The following is a 23,514-nucleotide window of genomic DNA, read 5'->3' as shown; positions in this document are numbered from 1 at the left end:
GCTATGTATATTCTCAACAACAACAAAAATAAAACAAATTATTAAAAAAGAAAAAATAAAAACCTTTGGCCATTTCTTAACTTCTTCCTTGGTGTCATTGTAGCTACACATGGATTTATTAGTTCTCTGCATAACATCCCAAGGTTTCTGAGGCCTATTATATAAAGAGTAAAATTCCCAGTCCCACGGAGAATGATCTGAACTTGAATTCCCACTGTGCAAGTTGCTGTCTCTTAGGAGAAGGGGGACAGTTTGATCTCCCAGCACAGGTCAGAGAAATCAATGACACAAAATCATCTTTTCACTCAAAAGGTGCAAGTCTTCAAATCTCCTCGGAAGGTTTTCAACCATCAGCTATGAAGCTTGACTTGGTCATCCTCTCCCCACACACACGTCAAATGGAGAGGCAGGCTCTCCGCCAGGAATGATTCCCTTGATCCTTCCTGGGCTCCTCTACTCTGCTGATGCTAAACTCTGTGATTGGAGGTCCCACCTGGAGCTCAGGGTCCAAGAAACTACAAGGAGCAAGACTCTACTCAGTTCGCAGATGCTGGTCAATTCCTTTCTGTTTTCAGCATTTCCCTCTCAGCTTTGAGAGGACCCACTGGCTTGGATACTGGAAAGCAAAGAATGGGAGGGGGTGGTTCAGTCATCTTCATCCTCATCTTCATCCTCAGTGTCTTTGTTGGGGGCACACCTCTGGAAGCACTGCACCATGGTGGCTAGGAAGAAGCTGGAAATGATGGCGGTGATGGACACAGCCACGCCCGAGAAGATGATGATGAACAGGTCCGTGAGCGAGAGGCTGAACTTGCACTCGCTGAAGCTGGCCTCCGACAGCTCGTGCAGGAATATCCTTCTGTTCTCCATGGGCAGCGAGCACTGGATTTCATGCAGGCCTATGAGAAAGGTAGGCAGAATGAGAGAGAGGATTAAGCCACAGCACAGGAGTACCGAAAAGTTGACAAGGAGCATACCTGCAAAACCAGCGAATCAGGAGCCTCCACCCTGCCCACAAAAAAAAAAGGAAAAAAAAGTTGATTTGAAAGGAATTTAAACTTTTTTAAAAGCCTCAAAGTAATCACCATGGGAACTATCAGAATGTGTTGTCTTCCTTGTCCTATGTTAAGATTTAGTACTTGTAATGGATTGAATTGTGTCTCCCAAAAATATCTGTCAACTTGGCTAGGTCATGATTCCCAGTATTGTATAATTGTCTACCATTTTATCATCTGATGTGATTTCCCTATGTGTTGTAAATGCTATCACTATGATCTAAGAAGATGGATTAGCAGCAGTTATACTGATGAAGTATACAAGATTGGATAGTGTCTTAAGCCAATCCCTTTGGAGTTATACAGAGAGAAGTGAGCAGAGAGACATGAGGACCTCATCCCACCAAGAAAGCAGCACCGGGAACAGAGAGCATCCTTTGGACCTGAGGTTCCTGCGCTGAGATGCTCCCAGACCAAGGGAAGACTGATGACAAGGACCTCCCTCCAGAGCCGACAGAGACAGAAAGCCTTCCCCTGGAGCTGATGTCTTGAATTTAGACTTGCAGCCTACTAGACTGTGAGAGAATAAATTTCTCTTTGTTAAAACCCATCCACTTGTGGTATTTCTGTTATAGCAGCACTAGATGACTAAGACAGTACTGTTCTGATTGGAGTCCCTCAGTGGTGAAAATGGTTAATGTGCCTGGCTACTAACTGAAAGGTTGGAGGTTTGAGTCTACCAGAGGTGCCTCGGAAGAAAGGTCTGGCAATCTACTTCTGAAAAACCACTCCTTGAAAACCGCATGGAGCACAGTTCTACTCTGATGCACATGAGGTCACCATGAGTCAGCATCAACTTGATGGTAACTGGTTTATTGTTTTGATTTTGGTTGTGAATCTCTCAGGATGGTGGTGATGGGACCTTTTGGTTGGTGGCCAAGCGCTTCAACCACTGCACCACCAGAGGGTTTAGAATGCCTGTAGATCTTGGTCTAGGCCTGGGTCATACTCAGCCTTGGGGGTAGAACGTAGGAGTTGAGGTGGATACAGTGGGATGGTGCAGTGCTACCAATGGAGGAACCCTCCAGTTTGTAGCTGCCGTTTCCCAAGTGAGATGCCATCCTCCTTTTCCTTACCTTTAGGGCAAAAGTAAACAGAAGGATTATAGGAATTCCACTACCCTGAAAGGAGTGGGGAAAAGGAAGGACCTATTGGAAGGTGACCTTCCAGTAGTACTCCCTGAGCTGGTTCTCACACTTCCGTGTGCTCAAGAATCACCTGAAGACTGCGTTAAAATGCACATTCCGAGGCACTGCCCACAGAGAACCTGAGTCATAGGTCTGGGGCCCAAAGTTCTGCAATTTTAGTAAGCATTTTAATACCCAGGTGATTTCTGAGGCTGCTAGTCCACGGGCACACTTTGAGGAATACTGGTTTTTGGTTGTTGAAGGAGAGCTTGAGGGGGTTGACAGCTTCTGGGACATTCACTGCTGAGATGACCAGATGAGCCACCTTCGACTCTGTTTTTATCCTGGAGTACTTTTTAAGATTTCACTTGGAGAGCGCTGGCTAATTTTGTTTTCTAAAGCTTCAAATCCTCCAGTCTAGAAAAAGATCACAACTGAGCATGTGCTGAATAAGTGCTTTACAATAACAACAACTAGATAGAACTTACCATGGGCCAGTCGCAGCTCTAAGCACTTCACATACGTCAATTCATCTAATCCTCACAACATCTCCATGGGGCATGCCTATTTTACAGATGAGAAAACTGAAGCTCAGCGAGGTGAAGTACCTTGCCCAAAGCCACACAGCTAGTCAGTGGCCTAGCCTGGACTCCAACTCAAGTAATTAGGCTCCAGAGACCTGGTCTGGAATCACTATGCCTCCAAAGAAGAAAGAAAGGGTGTGGGAGGCTCAGGAAGAAAGCCAAGAAGACAGGAGCCAGGAGAAGAGGAGATGGATGCACAGGACGGGAGCTGATGCTTTCTTTCTGTGGTTGCCAGCAAGTGGAATGAAGAGGTAGCTAGAGAAGCAGCAGGTCACCTGATGGTGAGGGGCATGGCTCCTAGGGTAATGGGCTTATAATGTTTTAGAAATACCTCCAATGACTGTTCCCCTGCCAATAAGCTGTTGCTCTTGGTATACTCTATTCTATCTGCCATAAAGTGAAGTAGGGGGAAGCTACAGAAACTGCAGGCAGGTGAATTACACACCCTGTAGCCTAAAGGTGAGCCTTGCGTGAGGCCTGAGAAATTACGCTTGATGACGGATGGCTCTCTGGACATTCATTTATTCATTCAACAAATATATATTGAGGACTTAGCCTGTACCAAGGGACTGGTGATCAACAAGACAAATAAGGCCCCTACTCTCAAAGAGTGTAAATCCTACTAGGAAGAGGCAGACACTCATTCATTTTTGAGCATTTACTATGTGCTAGACCCTGAGGTGTTAAAAAGCAAAGCCATCACCTTGAGGACTAAGGTGTGCCTGACCTAGGCCACGGTATTTTCAATCGCCTCATATGAATGTGAAAGCTGGATAATAAATAGGGAAGAATGAAGAAGAATTGATGCATTTGAATTATGGTGTTGACAAAATATATTGAATATACCATGGACTGCCAAAAGAACGAATGAATCTGTTTTGGAAGAAGTACAGCCAGAATGTTCATTAGAAACGAAGATGGCAAGACTTCCTCTCACATACTTCGAACGTGTTATCAGGAGGGACCAGTCCCTGGAGAAGGACATCATGCTTGATAAAAGAGAGGGTCAGCAAAAAAGAGGAAGACTCTTAATGAGATGAATAGACACAGCAGCTACAGCAATAGGCTCAAACACAGCAACTATTGTGAGGATAGCACAGGACCAGGCAGTGTTCTGTTTTGGTGTTCACAGGGCTGCTGAGTCAGAACTGATTTGACGGCATCTAACAACACCAAGTTGAAGTGCAATGTCAGTGTTAGTGACCACTACTTTATTTTTCTTTCTGTATATTGAATATGCACATATTAACTCTTAATTCCACACACATATTAACTCTTAATTCTCACAACGACCTTATGAGGTAGGTACTATAATTATGCCCATTTCATGGATGAGAAAACTGAAGCACAGAGAGGTTACATAGCTTGCCCTTGGCAACACTGTTAGCAAGTGGTAAAGCTAAGTGAACTCAGGCAGTTGGTTCTGGAGGCTTACTCTTACACCTTAGTCAGCAAGCACCTTTACTCCAGTGGGGATAACCAGAGAGATGTGAAGACACCATTTTGACATTAAGCTCAACTGCCTTCGATCTCTGCTTCCCTTTGGCTTCCCTTCAACCTCTCAGGAAAACCTTCACTTGCTCTTTCTCAGTGCTTCCAGGCTTCAAAAAGCTTCCCCTCAGCTCATCTCTGGCATAGCCTAAACATCAGAACGATTTCTTCACACCTCGCTAATTAGCTGGCTTTTTCCTGCAAAGAGCAGCCCTACTAATTGGCTCTGAAACCATCCTTTACTTGGGTCTTTGTGTATCTTTCTTTCTCCAGCTCCAAAGCAGGAGATGGAGGAAGTGTCTGAGCTTCCTTCTTCCTTCGGTCCTGGTCCATCTTTTATGTGGTCTATAGCCAACACACTGCTGCTTTCCTCCCCATGGGAGCCGGTTGCCTAGCAACCAGCCTCCCGCTCCTTCCTCTCTTGGAATCAGTACCTACCTTACACAACCAGGGAAGAAGCTGGACCAGGTTACACTTGATTGCTGTTTTTGACTATTTCTTTTTCTTAAAGAGGTCAAATTTGTATTTATTGCTTCTAAGCATTTTCTTCAAAGTTTTAAAAAGCAAAGATGTCACTTTGATGACTAAGGTGCATCTGACCCAAGCCATGGTCTTTTCAATCATCACATGTGCATGTAAAAGCTGGACAATGAAGAAGGAAGACAGAAGAAGAATTGATGCATTCAGATTGTGGTGTCGATGAAGAACACTGAATATACTGTGGACTATGATAAGAATGAACAAATCAGTTTGAGAAGAAATACAACTAGAATACTCCTTAGAAGCAAGGATGATGAGACTTCGGCTTGCTTGCTTTGGGTATGTCATCAGGAAAGACCAATCACTAGAAAATGACATCATGGTAGGTAAAGTAGAGGGTCAGCGAAAACAAGGGAAACCCTTAATGAGACGGACTGACACAATAACCACAACAGTGGACTCAAACATACCAACGATCATGAAGACGGGGCAGGACTAAGCAATGTTTCGTTCTGTTATATACATAGTCACCATGATTTGGGGCCAACAGCTAACAACAACAACTGGGAGTCCCTAAGTGATGCAATCAGTTAATACACTTGGCTGCTAGCTGAAAGGTTGGAGGTTCAATTCCGCCCACAGGTGGCTTGGAAGAAAGGCCTGGCGATCTACTTCCCAAAAATCAGCCATTGAAAACCCTATTGGAGCACAGTTCTGCTCTGACATACATGGGTGGTCATGAGTTGGAATTGATTCAATGGCAACTCGGTTTTTTGTTTGTTTTTTACAGAGTTATATTGTGGTTCCCTTGCAGACACTGTTTTCTTCAACAGCCACATGGAAAAAAACGATCTTGCCTCCTCGTAACACCTCCCCACATCCAGCCAAAGATGTCACGAAAATAAACAAGATGGACAGCAACAGACTGCATGAAGCACGGGCAGTTTCTAAAGCCAGTAAATTATTTGTAATCTTCAAATCCATAACAGGTAATTATTAGTGAGAGAAACTTTCTAGAAAGCCTTTTCTTCAATGAGTTGTATTAACTGGAAAACAACTACAACACAACCACTCTAGCCCACAAAGCCTGTTGTTGAAATCAAGCCTTTGCAGGCTTCGAGTTGATTCTCATTGCTGCAATGTCCTTTGAGCCTTGAGATTAGGGTTGGCATTTTTATAAAGCAATGTCTTCAAAAAGTGTCACCTCGTATTTCTCAGTGGCTAGAAGAAACAGGCTTGTTTGAAAAATACCCCCACACAAGCCCACCAGAGATAGGAGACTTCGCAGTGATGCTCAGTGAAGCTATCATGATAAGATACACACTCTTAATAGGTTTTCTCAGCTCACAAAGGGCAGACATATAAGAAGAGTTGGACAAAGCAAGTCAGGCCAGCAGAGGGGCCCATCAGAAGGGGGTAGGGTACAGCTACGAGAACACTCTAAAGAGGCACGGGGGACCAACTGCAGGACTCTACAGTGGAGGTGGTCTGACTTTGGGGTGCCCTCTTCTCTCCTACAAAGTCCCTGAGTGGCCCAAACGGTTTCTATGCATACTACTAACCTAAAGGTTGGCGGTTCAAGCCCATCCATCGGTGCCACAGAAGAAAGACCTGGCGATCTGCCTCCATAAAATTACAGCCAAGAAAACTCTATGAAGTAATTCTACTCTGAAACTCATGGGGTCACCATGAGTCAGAATTGATTTGAAAGCAACAAGTTTTTTGTTTTTCATTCTTTCCTGCAGGATCTAACTTGAAGCCAGAGTTTCCCAAACCTCCATATTATAGACATTTGGGGTCAGATAATTCTTTGTATGGGGGTCTGCCCTCTTCATCACAGGATGTTTAGCTGCATCCCCGGCGCCTAAATACAAGATACATAACTGGCAGCCCCCAGTTATGGCAATCAAAAACATCCCTAGACATTGCCATGTCCTCTGCGGGGGGCAAAATCACCCCTGTTGAGAACCCCTGTGTGACTGAAATACCCTGCTAAGTAGGCAAGCTTCCAAGGCAGGCTTGCTCTTCATCACTAGGCAGACAGTTATTAATTCACGCACTAAACCAAGCTTTATGTTCCGTGCCATGACAGACACAAAAAGACGTGGCTGTGGCCTCAAGGGGCTCAGGTCTATGAGGAGGGGGCGTGAGGACACATGTACAGATAAGCATATTTCGAGATAGAGAATGGAAAGTGGAATAGGAAAGGCCTGCAAAGGGGTTCAGAGCAGAGCTTGGGGGCTTCGGGTGGGAAAGTCAGGGCATGGAAGGTGGGCCGGCATCTGGGCAGGTGCAGGTGAGGAGTCCCTGCCATGTCCCCACTTGACTTGGGAATGCTCATCCTCCTTTACCTGACCCCATCTCTTCAGCTGTCTGAGTTAAAAATAGCCAACAAAAGCTAATCCGCACACATGGCTGTGTTCTGTGGGAGCCGGGCCCTGTACTGGGGACTTTACACATATCAGCCCACTTAATCCTCATATGACGCAATAATGAGATTACTATAATCACCCCCATTTTACAGATGATCAGTCTGAGGCACAGAGAGGTCAAGGGACTTGCCAAAGGCCACACAGCAAGGAAACAACAGACCTGGGACTGATGTCAGCCAGTCTGGCTCCAGAATCCATGCCCTTGACCACTACACAGAACCACCTGTTCTCCCATGGCAGGGTCTTGTAAAAAATGTGCTAGAACTCTCCAGCAACTCTCCTTGTCTCTGGGCCTAACCTTGACAAGTGGACAGGGCCAGCTGCCAGCATAGCCTGTGGACACCCTGTCAGGAGAAAGGTGACATGGATGGCTCTAAAATACAGACACGGAGAGACTCTGTCCCACGAGCATTAGAACAGACACCTGGCTGGGGTCCCGGCTCTGTCACTGATGCTGTGTGGCTTTGGGCCCCACCTCCCCGAGAGCCACCTCTTGAGGATGTTGTTGACATTCGATGAGGTAGTACATGAGACGCTCTCTCCGTGGTGCCTGGCCACAGCACATGCTTGAAAAAATTGTGGTGGTTATTATTCAGATTTTCAGAGTCAGGGCTTGCACTCGACTCTCCAGGTATCAGAGGAGGTACCCTTCGTAGGTTTCTGTAGCAGCAAGAGAAGGGAGCAGTTTTTTAAATTACATTGTTGTTGTTAGGTGCCGTCAAGTCGGCTCCGACTCATATCACCTATATATAACAGAACGAAATGTTACCCAGTCCTGTGCCATCCTCACAGTCATTGCTATGCTTGAGCCCATGGTTGCACACTGTGTCAATCCATCTCACAGAGGGGCATCTCCTTTTGGCTGACCCTCTACTTTACCAAGCATGATGTCCTTCTCTAGGACCTGGTCCCTCCTGATAACATGTCCAAAGTACGTGAGAGGAAGTCTCGCCATCCCTGCTTCTAAGGAGAAATCTGACTGTACTTCTTCCAAGACAGATGTCTTTGTTCTTCTGGAAGACCATGGTATACTCAATATTCTTCGCCAACACCAACTACAAACGGTTGGCTCTCAGCTACTAACTGAAAGGCCGGTGGTTTGAATCCACCTAGTGGCACTACAGAAGAAAGGTCTGGCGATCAAGCCAAGAAAACCCTATGGAGCTCTGTTCTACTCTGCCACATATGGGGTCGCCATGAGTCAGTACTGACTTGATGGCAATGAATTTTCTAATTACATTAAGCTGAGGCAAAAATTAAGATGAAATTGTCTCCTATCTGCTGGCTTGGGGGTATCTGAGATATGGAGGTGGAAAAGCAAAAGTGGAAGCTTGTTGTTAGCTGCCATTAAGTAGACCCTGACTCATAGTGACCCCATGCACAATGGGGTCAGACTGTTGTGATCCATAGGGCTTTCATTGGCTGATTTTCAGAAGTAGATAACCAGGCCTTTCTTCCTAGCCTATCTTAGTCTGGAAGTTCCGCTGGAACTGGTTTAGCATCGAAGCAACCTGTAAACGTCTACTGAACTACCACTGCCCCCAAAACTAGTCAGTGATTTAAAAGAGTCAAAAGTGGATAATCTGTCTTCCAAGAATTGTCTGACTACAGAAGGGATGGCTGCTCCTTCTTTTCAATTGAAGATGATCGTCTCCTGTACAGCCCACACAGGACATTCTGTCAGGGATTAGCAGCCAGCTGGCAAAGGGTTGGCCCAATGCGAGTCTACATAGGGTGACAAGCAGGGATGGGGAAGGCAAGGGAGATACAGAGACACACTGGGAAGATTTCTGCAAAGGGAGAACATGCATGTCTCTCAATTCAATATAATTCCTCTAGGACTTCCTGAGTGCTAACCCACGCCCTGAAGAATGTGTGTGTGTGAGTGTGTGAATGTGTGCGTGTGAATGTATGTGTGTGAGTGTGTAAATGTCTGAATGTGTGTGACTGTATGTGTGTGAATGTATAAGTGTGTGAATGTATGTGAGCGTGTGAATGTATGTGAGCGTGTGAATGTGAGTGTGCGCATGTGTGTGTGAATGTATGCGAGTGTAAAAGTGTGTGAATGTGTGTGTGAGTATGTGAATGTGTGACTGTATGTGTGAGTGTGAGAGTGTGTGAATGTGTGAATTGTGAGTGTGTGAATGTGTGCACATGTGTGAGTGTATGTGTGTGAATGTGAGTATGTGTGTGAATGTATGTGTATGAGTGTGTGAATGTGTGTGAGTGTGTGAATATGTGTGAATGTATGTGTGTGAATGTGTGACTGTGTGAATGTATGTGTATGCGTGTGTGTGGGAGTGTGTGCATGTGTGAGTGTGTGTGGTGACCACCATTAATTGAGCACCTACTATGTTCTGATGCTGTGCATGGCCCGTAACACAGACTATTTTTACTTACCTGTCTCTGTGAGGTGAGTGACATTATCCTCATTCACAGGCGAGGAAATGGGGCTCAGAAATCTTTGGTAATTCACATACTATTAAGTGGTGAAGCCATAATTCAGACCACCCTCTCGGTTTGTTTTATTCCAAAGCCCGTGTTTCTCCACCACTCTCATCTGTAATACCAAAGAAAATGAAGTCCCGGGCCTCAGGACATTGATGATCCAAAAAAAGAAAAAAGAAAAAAACCAAACCCGTTGCTGTCCAATCAATTCCGACTCATAGTAACCCTATAGGAAAGAGTAGATCTGCCGCATAGGGTTTCCAAGGAGCGGCTGGAAGTTTCAAAGTGCCAACCTTTTGGTTAGCAGCCGAGCTCTTAACAACTGTGCCACCCAGGTTCCTATAATCCAACAGAGGAGTCAAAACTAATCTACATCAACAAATGGGGAAGATAATATATGACTGAGCTTCGAATGTAGTGCTTTACAAATTTAGAGAATGAAGAGACGGGTTGTCTAAAAAGTCTAGTAAGTACTCGGCCAATATTTATGAATGGATGCGTACCTCTGAGCTTGGAGGGATGACTGGGGAAGACTAAGGAGGGCATGGCAGGCAAGAGGCATAGATGGAATAACTCTCAAATCTGAAAGTGTGGATTAAAGACCATGTCAGATGCGTCCTCCTGGTCTAGAACAGAGCCCCCCAGATAGGATAACTTCCCAAATCGTTGTTGCTGGCTGACGGTTCAATGGGCTGAGTGTGGAGTAGCTGGAGAATCATTACCAGGAACTGAGAATTTGGATTAGGAAGTTAAAAAATGCCAGCCATGAACCACACTCAGGCTTCAACCATATTTTTATTTGTCAACACCATGTCGTTGTTTTTTAAAAAGAATTAATAAAATATTTAAATTAGGAGACAGGGCATGGAGACAGTGGTCTGGCTGTCATATTGAGACAGGACACATGTCGTGGGCCTGATCACTCAGTCATGTTACCTGCCTGGCCCCTGCATAAGCATCTGAGTTTGCAACCCCCTGGAGCAGTGGATTTCCTTCTGCCTGTTCCATGTCCCAGGAGCAGGTAGGGAGTGAAAGGCATAAACAGAAATTGAGGAAAAGACCATCCATCCATGGCTAAGGTTGCCCAGGAGCCTGGAATCTAGAGCTGTGGTCCCCAGGCTTTTGGATTTTACAAACTGGAGAAACATAAAAAATGGGAAATAGGGGAGATTGGCATAGAGCTACAACTTTTAATGCTGCCCAGTAAGGACATCAGATGCACACCCCACCACCACCACCACCACCACCACCACCACCATTTTAAAAGAGAGAATATTTCTATACCAATAAAGTTAAAAAAGGCAGGTTATCATTAAAAAAAAATTAAAAGAAACAGTTGCCGACTCCTGTTCAAGACTCAACTCAGGAATCAACCCCTCTGGGGAGTCTGCCCTGAGTGCTTCCTCTTCCCACCCTCCTGACTCTCCCAGTCCTCCCCACCCCCGACCCCCTCACCCCCGATTCCTGGCTCAGACCTCCCCTTCCTGGTTCCCCACACTTCCTCCCATCTCTACATCCACAGTTCCCAGCACAGGGCCTGGCACACAGCAAGTGCACACCAAACAAATACAAATGTCTTCCTTCACACGAACAGAGGAAATCCAGAACTGTCTAGGCAAGAAGGATTCTGGTGTGCAGTTCTCGCCAGTGTCCAGAAGATAGGCTGGAGCCCTGTTTTGTCAAAAAGCTGATTGGAAACCACTCACACATTTGCTACTCCAAAAATGCAATTTGTTCGATAGACAGAATCCTTCAAACCTGGGGTCTGGAAACATTAATAGACTAGGTTCTTAGTGGCAAAAATGCTAGGAACTCCGTTTTTATTATTCCTCTACCTTCCTCAGTCCTGGCGGTCTAGTGGTTAAGCACTTAGCTGCTAACTGAAAGGTTGGCGGTTCGAACCCACCAGCCACTCCCTGGGAGAAACATGTGGCAGTCTGCTCCTGTAAAGGTTACAGCCTTAGAAACCCTACGGGGCAGTTCTACTCTGTCCTATAGGGTCACTATGAGTTGGAATCGACTCACTGGTGACCGGTTAGGTTTTCTGGTCTTCAAGGGAGTGCATCCCAGATGCAAGGAACTCTTTCTATTTATTAAAACTAAAAAAAAAAAACAAAAACCATTGCCCTCGAGTCGATTCCAACTCATAGCGACCCTATAGGACAGAGTAGAACTGCCCCGTAGGGTTTCTAAGGCTGTAATCTTTACAGGAGCAGACTGCCACATCTTTCTCCTGCAGAGCAGTTGGTGGGTTTGAACCGCCAACTTTTCAGTTAGCAGCCGAATGTTTAGCCATTGTGCCACCAAGCCTCCTTTCCTATTTATTACATATTATTTTCGAAGTGATAATAGTAATAGATGGTTGATTCAATAGATAACACAGTTTCCTCCCTGAGTTTAAAGCTGAATGAAAGAGAGGCGTGGGATGCAGAGAGCAGAATAAAAAATGTCAGCTTTGTCACTGTATTAGTTATCTCGCGCTGCTATACTAGAAATACCACAAGTGGAAGGCTTTAACAGAAATCTATTTTCTCACGGTTTAGGAGGCTAGAAGTCCGAATTCCGGGCGTGGGCTCTGGGGGAAGGCTTTCTCTCTCTGTGGGCTCTGGGGGAAGGTCCTTGTCTCTTCACCTGGTTTCCTGGTTCCTTGATCTCCACATGTCTTGGCGTCAATCTCCCCCCCACCCCTGGATGTCTTGCTTGTTTAATCCGTTCTTATATCTCAAAAGAGATGGACTCAAGACACACCCTATACTAATCCTGTCTCACTAACATAACAAAGACAACCCATTCCCAAATGGGATTATAACCCCAGGCATAGAGGTTAAGATTTACAACACATGTTTTGGAGGGACACAATTCAGTCCATAACAGTCACTGATAAAATTGCTGGAGCCTCATATCTGTCTTCCTGCTTCCACCTGACAAGATGCTCCAATTCTCATAGCAGCCAAAATGAGTCTTTTAAAGAGAAAGTTACATCCCATCATTTCTCTGCTCGACCCCCACCCCCCCAAAGCTCTTCATCTCCCTCCAAGTGAAATCCATGATCCTTACCACTGCCCCCAAACCCCTCCACTCCACCTTGTTTGTTCCTCAGCCTCCTCCCCCCAGCACAGGCCAACTGCAGGCCTTTGTACCTTGTGTGGGGTGGCTGCGGGCCCCACTTGTCACCACCCCTCCAGGTTCCCTCCTCTTGACTGATGACTTCTCGCCAGCCGCTGACACCGGAGCTGGAGGGGGTGAGGGGCTGCCATTCTCCCAAAATAGATGGTGACATGGCGGACCTGACTGAGATTAATCTGTCACAGGCCTGCAGGCAAGGCTTTGGAGCCAGCGGCTCCGTCAGGCCTTTCCCCTGATCTGGCCTCCCAGGAACTGCCTATCCCAGACCACTGACAGGCTCTCGTAGGCACGTTTGGTCATTGGAAATAGCATTCGTTGTTCATAACCAATGTCACAAAACAGTATTTGTATTGTTTAATGAGAAACTAATTTGCTCTGTAAACCTTCATCTGAAGTACAATAAAAAAAAAAAAAAGAAAGAAATAGCATTTGTTTTCTTAATTCCACTTATTATGCCAAGCCCGGCTACACACTCAGACAACAGAAATAAAAAGGGGAATAAAAGAACCCATAAATACACAGTTAACAGATTGGCTTATACCTTTCTAGACCTTTTTTTTCTTTTGTTAGTTGTTATCTGCAGTCCAGTCGATTCCAACCCACGGCGACCCATGTGTGCAAAGCAGAATACTCCCATAGGGTTTTTAAGGCTGTCACTTGTCAGAAGCAGATCACCAAGCCTGTCCTCCGAGGCACCTCTGGGTGAGTTCAAACAGTCAACCTTTTGACTAGTAGTCAAGCACTTAACCATTTGGGCCACCCAGGGACACCTATTTTTTTTTCTCCTCTAGGTGTTATTGCTGTTGTTAGGTGCTATCAAGTTGATTCTAACTCACAGTGACCCCATGTGACAAGAGTAGAACTGCCCCATAAGAATTTCTAGGCTGTAATCTTTACAGGAACAGATTGCCACGTCTTTCTCTCTCGGAGACACTGGGTGGATTTGAACTGCCAACCTTTCGGTTAGCAGCCTAGGTATACATAAATCGTCCAAGTAGGAATATACTCTGCTACACTGTTGGATAACCATACTGGAAACATCTTTCCATTTCAACAAGTATATATTTAAAACGTCATTTTTAATAGCTACAGGATATTTTACTGTATAGACAAGCCACAGATTCACTTATTCAATCCAAGTGCTTCCAGTTTTTTGTTACTAGGTCTTTATTACTAGAAGCAATGCTTCTGTGAACATCCTTGTACATATTCTCAATTATTTCCCTAAGGTACCCTTCTACAGAGGTGCCCTGGTGGCACAGTGGTTAAAGCACCCAGCTGCTAACTGAAAGGTCAGTGATTCGAACCCAGCTGGCACTCCTAGGGAGAAAGATGTGGCAGTCTTCTTCCGTAAAGATTTACAGCCTTGGAAACCCTATGGGACTGTTTTACTCTGTCCTGTAGGGTTGCTATGAGTGGGAATCGACTCGATGGCCGTGGATTGTTTATTTTGTTGTACATGTCTACTAGTCAAAGGTTGTTTATGAGAGCGCCTGAAAGCCATCAAAGAGTATACTGTTGATTTCATTTGCATTTCTCTGATTACCAGTAGAGCTGAGCATGGTATCATGTGTTCATTGCCATTTGGATTTGTCCTTTTGTGAAGTACCTGCTCAAGACCTTTGACAAGTGCTTTGCAAGTCTTACCAAGGTGTGAGCAATCCTTAGTGACAAGGAGAGCTTGGGGAGGGAGTATGGCTGATTCAGCCCACCCCACCCCCACCCTGCTGCTGGAGCTACAGCTCACAGGGAAGGTGGGCTGCTTCCTCCCCAGCCTGGCAGAAGGACCAACATGGAAGCTTCTCCAGGGACCACTGGGCATGAGTCCCACCCCTCTTGGTAAGCACTCACCGCTCCCATCAGTGTCCTCTTCTGCCTCCTCCTCACTGGGGTAAGAAGACCCAGCCTGTATCTAGCTCAACTGGCATAACATAGTTTATAAAGAAAATGTTTTACATTCTACTTTGGTAAGTAACATCTGGGGTATTAAAAGCTTGTGAGCGGCCATCTAAGATATTCCAATGGTCTCGGCCCATCTGGAGCAAGGGAGAATGAAGAAAACCAAAGACTCAAGGGAAAGATTAGTCCAAAGGACTAATGGCTCACAAGTACCACAGCCTCCACCAGACTGAGTCCAGCACAACTAGATGGCACCTGGCTACCACCACTGACTGCTCTGACAGGGATCGCAATAAACAGTCCCAGACAGAGCTGCAGAAAAACGCAGAACAAAATTCTAACTCACAAAAAAAAAAAAGTTTTGACTTACTGGTCTGACACAGATTGGAGAAACCCCGAGAGTATGGCTCCCTGGATACCCTTTTAGCTCAGTACTGAAGTCACTCCTGAGGTTCACCCTTCAGCCAAAGATTAGACAGGCCAACAAAACAAAATGAGACTAATGAGGCACACCAGCCCAGGGGCAAGAACGAAAAGGTAGGAGGGGGCAGGAAAGCTGGTAATGGGGAACCCAAGGTTGAGAAGGGGAGAGTGTTGACTTGTCATGAGGTTGGCAATCAATGTCACAAAACAATATGTGTATTAATTGTTTAATGAGAAACTATTTTGTTCTGTAAACCTTCATTTAAAGTGAGAATAGCAGCACAACTGGAAGAACCGAATTGATGTTACCGAATTGTGCATGTAGAAATTTTTCAAATGGTTTATCTTTAGCTATGTATATTTTCACCAAAAAAAATAAAAATAAAAATAACCGTCGAGAAGGGAGAGGGTTGACATGTCGTGGGGTTGTTAACCAATGTCATAAAACAATATGTGTACTGACTGTTCAATGAGAAACTATTTGTTCCGTAAACCTTCACCTAAAGAATAATGAAAAAAAAAAACAAAAAACTTGGCCTTGCCCAAAAGAAGGTCTGGCCTTTGCCCTGGGCTTCTGGGAGGCAATCTCTGGGTCCCTGGAACGTTACATCTGATCAGTTGGTGTGTATGTCTGCCTGGGTGCCTTGGTCACAGTGGATGGTCTAACAATGCGATTTAAAAGGGGGACCGGCCACTTGTGTACAGTCCTAGGGTATGGGCTTTGAGTTATGCAGTGGAGAGTTCAGCCAGGTGTACAATCAATCATTCCTACCTAATGGAGTCCCAATAAAAGCTCTGGACACCAAGGCTCAGAATAGCTTCCCTAGTTGGCAATACTCCATGTGTACTGTCAGCTACTGATGCTAGAGAATAACTCATCCTGACTCTTTGGGGAGAGGACAATAGAAGCTCCATATTTGGAACCTTCCTGGACTCTGCCCTATGCACATCTTACCCTGGCTGATTTTAATCTGTATCCTTTCCCTGTAATGAACTGTAACTAGGAGTATAATACATTTAGTGAGTTCTGTGAGTCCTAGCAAATTATTGAAACTGAGGGTAGTTTTGGGAACCCCCTGAACTTAGAACTGATGTCAAAAGTGAGGGCAATCTTGTGGGGATTGTGTCCTGTAACTTTCTGTTGTTGTTGTTAGGTGCTGTCGAGTCACTTCCGACTCACAGCAACAGTCCATACAACAGAACGACACACTGCCCGGTCCTGCACCATCCTCACAATCATTGCTATGCTTGAGCCCACTGTTGCGGCCACTGTGTCAATCCATCTCATTGAAGGTCTTCCTCTTTTTCAGTGACCCTCTGTCTTACCAGGCATGATGTCCTTCTCCAGGGACTGGTCCCTCCTGATAACATGTCCAAAGAACATGAAGTGAAGTCTCACCATCCTTGATTCCAAGGAGCACACTGGCTTTACTTCTTCCAAGACAGATTTGTTTGTTCTTCTGGCAGGCCATGGTATATTCAATATTCTTCACCAACATCATAATTCAAATGCATGAATCCTTCTTTGGTCTTTGTAACTTTGCAGTTGGCCTTAAACTCTAGGTAGCACCTTTGACATCTGTTATTCTCCCTCCCTCTCCACCTCTCCGCTCTTATTTTACAAGAGAAGTTAGGTTGCACAGAGTCTAGACTGGAACCCAGGTCTCCTGGCTCCCTGTTCACAGCTTTCTAGGCACTAGGTTCTCAGTTCACTAGGAGCATCAGGAGAAGTTGCATGTGATATGGCCGCTGCTGCAGCCACTTCCTGCGGCAAAGGAACACTGCCTAAGTAGGCTCACTCCTGCTTCTGGGGGCAGGAGTGCCAGGGAACACAGCTCTAATTTTTTATAGTGTTAACCTCTGTTCTCCACCATTACTTTCATTAAATACTGACAGTTGCAGAGGGGAATAATTCCCAATGATCGTCTCTTGTCTCAGCTGACAGACACTTCATCTGATTAAGTAATAAGCTGATTTTAAGAGGAAGCTGCATTTGCAACATCAGGTCAAGGGCTCATCCTTGGTCTGGCCTCACAGATCATGTCCTGTAGACAGGACAGGACAGTACAGTGGTCCTGCATCAGGGTTGTGGCCTGTACCTGGTGTCCTACACTCCAGCCTGACTCCCACCCCTAAACCTCAGGACACCAATATCAGTCACACACACAATTGTGAAAAATCAACTGACCCACAATGTGGTTGTCCCAACCTATCCTACAGCTGGAAATGAACAGAGAATGATTATTGAGGACTCAAATTATCTGGGAAGGCATGCATGGGTCTCTACAACCATCACCAACATCTACATCACTGCCATCACCTCAACCATCAGCACTGCTGCCACCTCTACTACCCCTACCATATTTATCACCACCATTTCTACCACCATCACAATGTCCACCTCCACCATTTTGGTCACCTCCACCATGCCCATCACTACCACCACTATGTCCACCACCACCATTTCCACCACCGTCACTATGTCCACCTCCACCATTTCCACCACCACTACCACCACTACATCCACCACTACCATGTCCTCCATCACCACTACCACCATGTCCACCTCCACCATGTTCACCACCACCACGTATCTACCATCACCACTACCAAGTCCACCACCACCACCACTACGTTCCATGTCTACCATGACCACCACCTCCATCATCAATAACACTCATTTACTATGAGTTGGGCCTTGGGCTGAGTGCCAGGGATACTAACATGCATTTAATTATTATGGATGATCTGGTTACAGAGACCCTTCTGGCAAGACATGTGCGAGGAAAACCAATAGTGGCTCTGTGAGTCTGGTACCCCCACAGCTCATCATGGTGATTATTGTCCCATGCTGCCTCTGGATGCTCAGAGATACCCACTGTGACTCTCTCCCTGGACCTGCCCTTCTAAGCAACTCAGTGTCCCAAGTTAATCTCTAATGGTGGAATCACTAGCTGGTTGGGAGAAGAGATGTGTTGAGTGTCTTGGGGATGAGGACAGAGTGTGTATGTTGGTGGGACCCCTCCAATTACACTTTCAAGATGACATGCTATAGAGAAGTGATATTTATTGAGATGTCTATTATCTATCAGGCACAGTGGTAAGTATTTCACCCTTACCACTTTGTTTAATTCTCTTCCTAAACAACCCTATAGACCACTTCTTCTCAACTAGGGGTGATTTTGCCCCTCAGGGGACATTTGGCAATGTTTAGAGACATTTTTGGTTGTCACAGCTTGGGTGGGGCTGCTACTAGTATCTAGTGAGTAGAGGACAGGGATGCCGCTAAACATCTTACAATGCACAGAACAGCCCCACGACAAAGAATTATCCAGCTTATATGAAATAACAAGAGTAGGCAAATGTATAGAGACCAAAGTTTATTAGTGGTGACCAGGGGTGGGAAGGAGGGGAAAAGGGGAGTCATTGTTTAGGAAGCAGTGAGTTTCTGTTTATGATGATGGGTTGCACTACAGGCCTTGACTTTGAGAAAAAAGAGAGACATGGAAGAAGAGGGGAAGGGAGTGGAAAAAAGAGGTAAGCTCGAGAAGCAGAGACTCCCCCAGAGACAGGGAGACAGAGGGCCTGGTGATCCAAGAGTACCATGAACAAAAATAAATAAATAAATATTGCAGGCTATAAATATTGAAGCTGTTTTCATATAAAAAATCAATTTGTGCTGTGTGTCTCCTCACTGCTGCCGGCTTTCAGTGGCCGAGCACTATGGAGAGACTGCTGTCAGTGGAGCCAGAGTTACAGCCCATTCTAGAAGCAGCGGTAAGGAAGGGGCGTCTTCTCCAGGACAGAGTGGAGACCAGGTGAGGTGTTTTCTGAAGACTGAGCCTTCTGTAGTTGACAATTCGGGCTCTCCTGAAGCTCCCCTGGAAGCCGTCAGGGCTATGTCATGAGAGAAAAGGAGCTGTTGGGTGGTTGGTATGGGGGAAGGTATGGAGGCGTGAAGAGGCTGAGGAGGAAGAGGAAAAGCTGGGGGCGCCCGAGCACTATGGTCTGAGAGTGTCCAGGAGATGACTGGCAAGTGGGCAGTGAGAAGGACACTGCCAGGAGCATGTGGGCATGCCTGGGCGCCATGCTGGATCAGAGCCCACCAGCCACCCTATTTCCACATAGTGAGAAGTCACTCCTCTGACGTGAGCCTGCTCCTGTCACTAGCTTCACAGCGGTGAGAGCTTGCTCCAGGCCCAAGTCTCAATTCTTGGCCCTGCCACAGCTCAGCCACTCTGCCTGCCTAGAGTGACCTCAGGACAACTAAATGACCAGTGGGGACCACTAGACCTAGAATTGGAGCGGACACCATCATGACAGCAGTGACAATAACCCAAAACCAAACCAAAGCAGTTGCTATCGAGTCGCTCCTGACCCCTGGCGACCCCACGTGTGTCAGAGTAGAGCTGTGGTCCATAGGGTTATTTTTTGGAAGTAAATCTCCAGGCCTTTCTTCCAAGGTGCCTCTGGGTGGATTTGAACCTCCAACCTTCTTGCTAGCAGCTGAGCACATTAACCATGTGCACCACCCAGGGATTCCAGTAACAACAGCCAGCATTTATTACCTGTTTTTTGGGTGCCTGGCACGGTGCTAAGTACTTTCCAGGGATTATCTCTTTGACCCTCACAATAGACTTACAAAGGAGGTCGTATTATTGTCCCTATTTTACACATGAGAAAACTGAGGCACAGAGAGGTTAAACAATCTTCCCAGGGTCACATATCTAGGATGCAAATGCTGGTGGATCTAAATCCAAGGCTAGTGCTCTCAGCCACTCTGCTAGAATCCTCTCTCTAGAGACTGCGGTGCAATGTGGGGGAAATAGTGCCAGACCAGGAATCAGGTAGCCTGGCTCTTGATTTGGCTCTTCCACTAGTTTGTGGTGTGACTTTGGGCAAGTCACTTGGTCTTTCTGAGCTGTGATTTCCTACCTGAAAATGAACATGGATAAACTAGAGTAACTCTTCAGTCAAAGGTTTTCTGAGTCCTCTGGAACATTCACTCTAAGAGAGCAGAGCCTTGCTGGGTTCACTGCTGTGTCCTCAGCACCTGCAATGGTTCCTGGCACTGTGCAGAGGCATGACAAACATTTGTGAATGAAAGGGTGTGTCTGGTGGCATATACAGCAGGGTAGCCGCAATGTGTCTGGAAGCCTGAGCCATGGTCCTGGATACCTAGAGGATGGCCTGCCAGCTGTCCTTCTCTTGGCCTCACCCTAAGCTCCACCCTCACCCATGGTAACAGGACAAGCTCCTGGCAATGTATAATGTCCCTTGTACAATGCCACCCCATCTATCTCCTCCAGCTGACCAGACCAAGAAAGAGACATCTCCTTTCCAGGATCTGGAAATTGGGACCAGAAAACAGAGTCGTGCCCAGTCTTCCTTAGCTGGCCTCTTGAATGGAACAGCTGGGGAAGGACACATTTTTTCATCACGTGGATGGGGAAGTAGAGAAAGCCCATCAGTATATAGTGAGAAAAATGAAACAGATATAGAGTGAGAAGCAGAGGGAAGAGCTAGACAGAGAACAGCCCTGTCCCTGCAGTGTCCAGTTCTTGTTCCTGGGGTCCGACTGTACTCAGGACTTGGGCTTTTGTGATACCCCTGCATCCTTAAAATAAACCCTCCTATTTGCTTAGGCTCATGGTGATCCCATGTGTGTCAGATGCTTAGGCTCATGGTGACCCCATGTGTGTCAGAGTAGAACTGAGCCCCCTACAATTTTCAATGGCTGACTTTTTGGAAGTAGATTGCCAGCCGTTTCTTCTGAGGCACCTCTGGGTGGACTTGAATTTCCAACCTTTCAGTTAGCAGCTGAGTGCATTAACCATTTGCACCACCCAGGTCACTATGAGTTGGAGTCCACTGGATAGCAAGTAGTTTATTTGCTCAAGCTCATGGTGAGCCCATGTGTGTCCAAGTAGAAATGCACTCCATAGGGTTTTCAATGGCTGGCTTTTTGGAAGTAGACCGCCAGGCCTTTCCTCCAAAGTGCCTCTGAGTGGACTCGAACCTCCAACTTTGAAGGAAGGGGCTGGGTTTTATTTTAAGTGCAGCGGAAGCCATTGGAAGGTTCCCAAACATACCATATACTGTATTAGCTGCTGGGGAGTCAAGGGTAAACAAGACACATTTGGGGATCTCAAAAAGGGCCAGACAAGTGAACTGGCAATTCGCAGCAGTGATCATAAAGCTAATACAGAACCTAATGAGGTCAAATTGGGCAGGCTCCCAACTCAGCCTCAGGGTCAACTACATAACAGAAAGGTAAACAAGTGAAGATAGGGGGTAGGAAGGAGGGATTGAGGAGATCAAGAACCTCGAAACAAAGGTGGCAAAAGAAATCATGATGTTTCTGGAACTGAAAGTAATGAATTCCAGCCTCCATTTAGGTTGACCATTCTCAGGGACAGGACTGGACTCATGTATCCTGGAACACACTGCCTAATCCAGGTACTCACAACAACCCACATGATGTGAAGTTCCTACTGCACCTTTATAACCACTGCCAGCCAGAAGGTCGATGAGGCCTGCCGAGCACCTCATCACTCCCAGCTACACTTGAGACCATGAAATTCTGGAGCAACAGCAACTGGACTGCCACTTGGCTGAAAAGGCTTAACCCTTTGGGTATCTGAGTCGGCTGGCAACCGGTCAGCTTCAGCTAAAGGTGATACCGTCCCCTCCGCACTAAATCCCAACTGTGTTATCGATGGGGTGTCCAAGATGAGCCACAGGTGCTTTCCCTGCCCTCATGTACAGCCATGAGGTCTTCCTTTGATTTCACTGATTGCTGCTGTTGTTAGTTACTGTCGAGTCAATTCTAACTCATGGCGACCCCGTGTGTGCAAAGCAAAACTGCTCTATAGGGTTTTCAAGGCTGTGACCTTTCGAAAGCAGATGGCCAGGCCTGTCTTCCAAGGCGCCTCTGGAAGGGTTCGAACTGCCAACCTTTTGGCTGACCATCTGCGCCACCGAGGGACTCCTGAGTTAACTGACAGAGTGGCACAATGAATGTGACGTTTTCAGAAAGATTTGGGGTTTGGGGCTCGGGTAGCAGGACTTCATGGGGCACCCCAGGGAGCAAAACCAGGCAGGGGCGAGACTATCTTAGGTCATGTTTTCCTGCTGACTTTCCATGGGCACTTCAGACCTGGTGCTCTAAAGGCTGACCCCAGTCCCTGAACACCAGCAAGGGTGAGAAAGATGACACCTCAGTGACTCAACTCTAATTAGAAGTTAAAAACGCGTTAGCCTGTGGCACACAGGACATGTACTAACCTACAAAAGGCAGGCGTGAGGCCCTGTGTAACAGCAACTGAGACCTCAGTCAACCTCTGCTCAGGAACAGGATTCTCATAGGTACATAAACGCACAAAAGGTTCACTTGCACCAGTGAGCAAATCATGCAAATTAAGGCCCTGGTAGCACAGTGGTTAAGCCCTCGGTGCTAACCAGAATGTCGGCGGTTTGAACCCACCAGCTGCTCCTTGGGAGAAAGATGTGGCAGTCTGCTTCCGTAAAGACTACAGCCTTGGAAACCCTACGGGGCAGTTCCACTCTGCACTACAAGGTCACTGTGAGTTGGAGTCAACTCACCGGGAGTGGGTTTGGGTTTTTTGTTGTTGTTTTTTTGAAAGCAACAATGAAATGCTCCCCCCATCCTTTTTCTTTTGGCCAATCATGTTGGAAATTCTTTAAAATAATAAAACATAAAGCCGGCAATGGTGTGACGAGATAGGTACTCTGTATTTGCTTCTAGAGTGCAATTAGGTGAAAATGCATCCGGAGGTTTAAAAGAATACATAGACTTCGATCCTGCATTTCCACTTCAAAGAATCCACCCCAAAGGAATAGTCAGAGGTTTCCACAAACTTTCCATGTGTTGGAATGTTCAGCTCAGCATTTTTATATATGAAAAATAAAAGGAACCAGCCCATATTTGTAACAACAGGAGAGAGGCTCAATTAATATACCTGTTCAACAGTCTGTAACACGGCCATTAAATGTTAAAATTTCAAAGAACTGTAACGACGAGAAACTCTTAAAACTCAGTAAGAGAAAAAACAGTAATAAAAATGTACAGGATAATATCCATTTGTTTAAATATATATATGTGTGTGTGTGTGTGTAGACACCCCTCCATATCTCACAGAAATAAAATTTACCAAAACTTTAATAGTGATGGAATTCTAGCTCTTTCTTCATTGCACTTATTTACCTTGCCCAAGTCTACAATGAGCATGTTACTTCTTTTTTTTTTTATTGTAGTTCAGGTGAAGGCTTACAGAACAAATAGTTTCTCATGAAACAGTAGTACACATATTGTCTTATGACATTGGTTAACAACCCCACAACATGTCAACCCTCTAACTTGTCAACATTTTTTTTTTTGGTGAAAATACACATAGCCAAAGATACACCATTTCAAAAATTTCTACAT

General features: G+C 45.9%; 1 protein-coding gene across 1 annotated transcript in view; it reads right to left on the bottom strand.

The window, feature by feature from the left end:
* Positions 1–645: 645 nt before the first annotated feature.
* Positions 646–23,514, bottom strand: part of LRRC38 (leucine rich repeat containing 38) — a 34,287-nt gene continuing 11,418 nt past the window's right edge. Inside the window, exon 2 of the mRNA XM_012555802.1 lies at positions 646–899. Coding sequence (XP_012411256.1) covers positions 646–899 — 254 coding nt within the window. The remainder of the gene's footprint in view (positions 900–23,514) is intronic.

Source organism: Trichechus manatus, unplaced genomic scaffold (assembly GCF_000243295.1).
Source record: "Trichechus manatus latirostris isolate Lorelei unplaced genomic scaffold, TriManLat1.0 scaffold00048, whole genome shotgun sequence".
Lineage (NCBI taxonomy): Eukaryota > Metazoa > Chordata > Mammalia > Sirenia > Trichechidae > Trichechus > Trichechus manatus.
This window is presented reverse-complemented; position numbering and strand designations above follow the sequence as displayed.